The 5,349-nt window shown below is 42.3% G+C and overlaps 1 protein-coding gene across 1 annotated transcript; it reads right to left on the bottom strand.

The window, feature by feature from the left end:
- Positions 1-1,896: 1,896 nt before the first annotated feature.
- LOC103074094 (ribosomal L1 domain-containing protein 1-like) lies at positions 1,897-5,064 on the bottom strand (the record flags this gene model as incomplete). Its single annotated transcript, XM_007447574.1, has 5 exons — positions 1,897-2,055; positions 2,141-2,234; positions 3,518-3,619; positions 3,707-3,855; positions 4,926-5,064. Coding segments are annotated over 5 exons (643 nt in total), but the record flags the coding sequence as incomplete, so codon positions are not given.
- Between the last annotated feature and the right edge of the window lie 285 nt (positions 5,065-5,349).

Consider the following 5,349-nt stretch of genomic DNA (forward strand, 5'->3'; position numbering starts at 1 on the left):
TCTGGGAAGATCCCACATGCCGCGGAGCAGCTAGGCCCGTGAGCCATGGCTGCTGAGCCTGCGTGTCTGGAGCCTGTGCTCCGCAACATGAGAGGCCACAAAAGTGAGAGGCCCGCGTACCGCAAAAAAACAAAAATTCAAGGGGAAAAAAAAAAATTCCAAGAAGTTCCAAAAAGCGAAGCTTAAATTTGCTGCACTCTGACAACTATTTACATAGCACTCACATTGTATTAGGCATTAAGTAATCTAAAGATGATTTAAAGGGCGTCCAGTGGTTAAGACTCTGTGCTCCTGGGAGTGCTGGGGGCCCGGGTTCGATCCCTGGTTGGGGAACTAGATCCCGCATGAGGCAGCGGAGATCCCGCGTGCCGCAATTAAGACCCGGCACAGCTAGATAGCTAGGTGGCTAAATACATAGATAGATAGATAAATAAATATTAAGAAAAAAAAAGATGATTTAAAGGATGCCAGAGGATGTGGTGTAGTTTATGTGCAAATACTATGCTGCCTTATATAAGGGACTTTAGCACCCACAAATTTTGGCATCCTTGGAGGGGATCCTGGAACTAATCCCCCCATGTATGAGATGGGTGACTGTACATCTCCATGAAGCTGCTACAAAAACGAAAAACCCTGATATTTTTTTCCTGCCTGAGTTTGTGGTTGAGAGTTAACACAGTAGCAAGTTTACATAGCTAGAGGTCCATTACCCTTACCACAGAGTACTGTTAGATAACATCTATAACTGTGACAAAATTCCATTTTAACTAGCAATTCCAACATTGTCACCAAGCCCTCAACTAAATCTGACAAACAGCAAAAAATTCAGACTTCTTGTTTCCAGTAACAGCAGTTTATGTTATTTTGGATTATGAAAACAAGTAAAAAGTAGGGTAAAATATTAACAACTTTTTTCATAAAAGCACTGATGAGCTGATTACACTGTAAGAAATGTTTGCCCCGAGAGTTTTTGCTGATCCTTAACTTTTAACAGCTGTTATGACTGGGCACAGGAGGGCAGGGGTGTGAAGTGGAGAAATCAAATCCTAATGTCCATACCAGGCAGGGATTCTAAGTAAAAAACCTCATTACAATAAGCTGGGACCCCAATGAGTTGGACCCTCAGGGTAGAGAAGAACGGGGGGTGAGCCGTGAGGATTTGTCACCGTGGGTGAATTTGAATCATTCAGGGAACCTCAAGCCTTGAATGTGCTTCTAGGTGGTTCTGGGTTGAGAGTGCCCCAAGGTGCCTGGCTGCTGTAAGTCTAAATCCTCTCGGGAAAGATCTTCATCCCACCCCTCAAGTTACTTCTACAAATAATTTTCCAAATGGACTATCCACGATACAGTCCACAATAACTAAGTACACAGGAACCAGCAGGCAGAGACAACCCGCTGCATCACCAAGATGGCTAATGGTTTGAATTATCAGACAATAAAGCAACTATGCTTAATGGGTTCTAAGAATTAAGACAAACTGAAAGACTATTTAGATAACAGGAAACCAAAAAAAGGTAACGATAATTTGAAAAAGAACAAAACACAGAACTTCTAGAAGACAAAAAATTAAAAGACTGAGTCTAAAAACTTATTGAACACATCGATGAACATGGCTGAAGACCAAATAAACTAGGAGACTGGTCCAGCCAATAGCAAAAAGTTCCATTTTCTCTCACGCAGCTTTCTGCAATATTACCAGCAGCACTGAAAACCTACAAACCAAAATCAAGAGGTACGTCAGCCTCATAGGATCTTGAATTTCGCCCATAAATAACCATGTATGAATACTGAATAGATTCGATTTCGGTTTTCCTCTTCCTCTCAGCTCCTCTTGCCACTGCACAGGCCCCTTCTGAGCCTTTGTTCTCTCTTCCTGGGCTGCGCTTACAGCCTTGATTACGCCTGCCTGGGATGTGAACTTCTACTAACCTTTTTCTTCTGACTTTGTGTGCGCAGTCCCCTGGCTTCACCACGACTGCTGACAAATGAAGAAAAGACAGGCAGAGAAACCGACCTCTCAGTCTTCACGTACAAGAGCTTCACGCTCTCCCACTTCTGAAACAGAGAGAAGAGTAACATCATTTGTAGGTGTTTTGCTCCTTTAAACGAACGGCCAATGGAAGCATCTGCGAGACCGTACCTCCGGCAGTTTCTGTGACAGCCTTTCTGTGACGGCAACAACGTTTTCCACGATGTGCTGAACTTGCATCCCAGTGTGACCGATGCGGATGGTACTGAAATTTAATAAAGCATTAGACACAGAGAGCTGAAAAAATAACTTGGTTTTCAAAGTAAAGCATAAGCAGGTATGTGAGAAATACAAATACACAATCCTAAAAGAATTTTTTTAATGTAAAATCATTGAAATCTTTAGGATCTCAATTTATTTTAAAGGAAGATGATCATCCTTCATGTTCTAGAAATGCCCTCCTCCTGAAATATGCCCTACCATCAAGAGGTGATTGAGGAGCTGGCACCTAACCATGTGAGGCTGGGAGGGGCAGTGGGGAGGGCCAAAGGGAATTCCACCTTCATTCTGGAAAACACAGGTCACTGAGTCAGCCCTCAAGCTTTCCTGAGGGCAATTACCCCCAGCAGTGGCTGTTCTGAAAAGGATCACCCCCAGGAGGACTGCTTGCTACCTTTATAGCTCCACTGCCCTGACACAGCGGCCACCTCTAAAACAAACAGTTGCTCATGTAATAGCATCTTCTGGTCAAGAGCAAAACCATCCCCTCAGCTGAAGCAGAGGGCAGCCGCAAGCCAAAGGGGAAGCCCAAAAGTGCCCACTGCTCAGCCACTGGGTCCGCTGGTCCTGGCAGCCCCCACTCTCCCCACCATGGGAGCTGAAAGGCAGGCTGGCTGTCGGCAGGATAAATGCAGAAAGGATGAGACGGGCTGATGCTCCTACCTCCCTCCAGACAAAGACGGGGCTCTGCCCATTCTGTGTGCCCACTGTCACTGACCTGCAAGTACACCCTGAACCAGGCTTATTCTCCTGTTTTCCTGAACATCTAAAGGTGCCCTGTACAGGGACTGCCCTGGTGGTCCAGTGGTTAAGACTCCATGCTCACGATGCAGGGGGTGTGGGTTCCATCCCTGGTTGGGGAACTAAGATCCCACATGCTGCATGGCACATCCAAAAAATTTTTTAAAAAAAAGGGTGCCCATCCAGTACAGTAAAAATCAGCAGATGTGCCTTTTAAAATTTAAATTAGTTAAAATCAGGTAAAGTTAGAAATTCAGATACTCAGCTGTGGAAGCCATGTTTCAAGTGCTCAGCAGCCATCTGTGGCGCATTCTTCTGCATGAGACTACACAGCTATAGACCATCTCCACCACTTTGGAAAGTTCTAAGGGGCAGCACTGTTCTAGAGAATTGAATACTTCTAAAGAATGAATTTTAGTTTTAACAGAAGAGTCTGGTTTCATTAATACGATCTTATTTTAAGAAGTTTATAAAATCATTATTAAATATAAAATGAAACAGAGGCACACCTTAACACCTTTCACCTACCTGCAAGAACCACTTTTAGAGATGTTTAAGACAGTTCCCCCTACACAGTCACTGATCTCTCTGGATAAATTCTTGGCCTGAAGGTTTACAGGTACTGGAACTCTAAAACAATACAAAGGCATTTACAGCAGCACATACACACCCATAAATTTCACGCTACTAAAGTCCGGTCATTGCTGAGAAACTTACCTCTTTCTGTTGTAGAAATGTCTCCCGAGGTGTGAGGGTAAGAGCCGCCTGATTCTGGCGTCTGTAATGAAGAAGTCGAAACTACCCAAGAGGCGGAGCTTAGCTTCATAGGCTTTATATTCCTTTTTTAAAGTTCGGAGGGGGATAATCTAGAAAATGTAAAAACATGAATCTATATACAAAACAGAAACAGACTCACAGACATAGAAAACAAACTTATAGTTACCAAAGGGAGGGGAGGGACAAATTAGGAGTTTGGGATCAACAGCTACAAACTGCTATACATAAAATAGATAGGCAACATGGATTTACTGTATAGCACAGGAAACTATACCCAATATCTTATAATAACCTATAAGAGAATATAATCTGAGAAATAAACAAAAAACCCTGAATCACTATGCTGCACACCTGAAACTAACAATATTGTAGACCAACTAAACTTCGATAAAAAAGAGAGAGAAAGGAAAAAACGGTATAAAAACAAAAATTTAAGAACCTGAACAACAAGAAGAAATACTGGGGCAATTTGTATTTGAATTTTAAAATGCCCTGGGGTCACAGTTTAGTGAACATGTGAGTATCTAAAACAGCACAGGCACAGGGGCAAATGAGTCAGGACCCTCAGCTAAAGAAACCCAACCAATGACTACAAAGAGGGGGAGGGGTGCCAAGTCAGAGGCAAACCCAGGATGCTCTGGAAGGAGAGAGAAGTGACACAACGGAGCAGCGTTCTGTAAAATCTTCAAGATATAATCATTACTGATGCATGTGTTGAGCTTTTAGGTCAACATACCTCAACAGCCCATCTGTCACAGGGAAGAGGGAATATGCCCTACCTAAAGCCAATGAGAATTAAATTAAAAAGAGAAAATTAAGTTAAAAATTAAATTCCTAGGAGAGAAATATGTACCAGGAATGTCACTTCAATTGAATCCAATCTTTTAGTTGTCTTGAAAATATTAACCTGCTCCCTACCTGAGAAATGTTTTTTTTTCCCATAACAGATTTTATTGAACACAATAGATCTAAAATACCATATTTAACTGTAATTTATAGAAATTATTTTATATTCCTTTTCCATATTAAATCCTTAAGATACAGTATTTGTGTTACATCTTAATTCTGACTAGCCACGTATCGAGTGCTTAATGCCATGTGTGGCTAGCTGCTACCATGATGGACAGCTTAGCATTGGTCAGTTACAGCTATTCATTACCTGAGAAATGGTTTTAACTCCATGCTTGTTCAAAAGCTTCTTATAAAAACGTTCTGTCTGTTCGGGAGTTAAATTAGGTTCATCTTTGGTAAATAAACAGATATCTGCTAAATCTGATCGAATACCATGAGGCAAGGACCTGCAAAATACATGAGAATGAACCAAAGAATAAAGCATTATAACTGATAACATGTATGTTTATATCCCACAGAATACACAATAAATTCACTGTCATTTCAATAAACTTCATTCACACTTTTTAAGCAAATACACCACTGAGAACATTTAAAAATATATCTAGGGCTTCCCTGGTGGCGCAGTGGTTGAGAGTCCACCTGCCGATGCAGGGGACACAGGCTCATGCCCGGGTCCGGGAAGATCCCACATGCCGCGGAGCGGCTAGGCCCGTGAGCCATGGCCGCTG

Source organism: Lipotes vexillifer, unplaced genomic scaffold (genome assembly GCF_000442215.2).
Source record: "Lipotes vexillifer unplaced genomic scaffold, Lipotes_vexillifer_v1.1 C27416971, whole genome shotgun sequence".
NCBI classification, from domain to species: domain Eukaryota; kingdom Metazoa; phylum Chordata; class Mammalia; order Artiodactyla; family Lipotidae; genus Lipotes; species Lipotes vexillifer.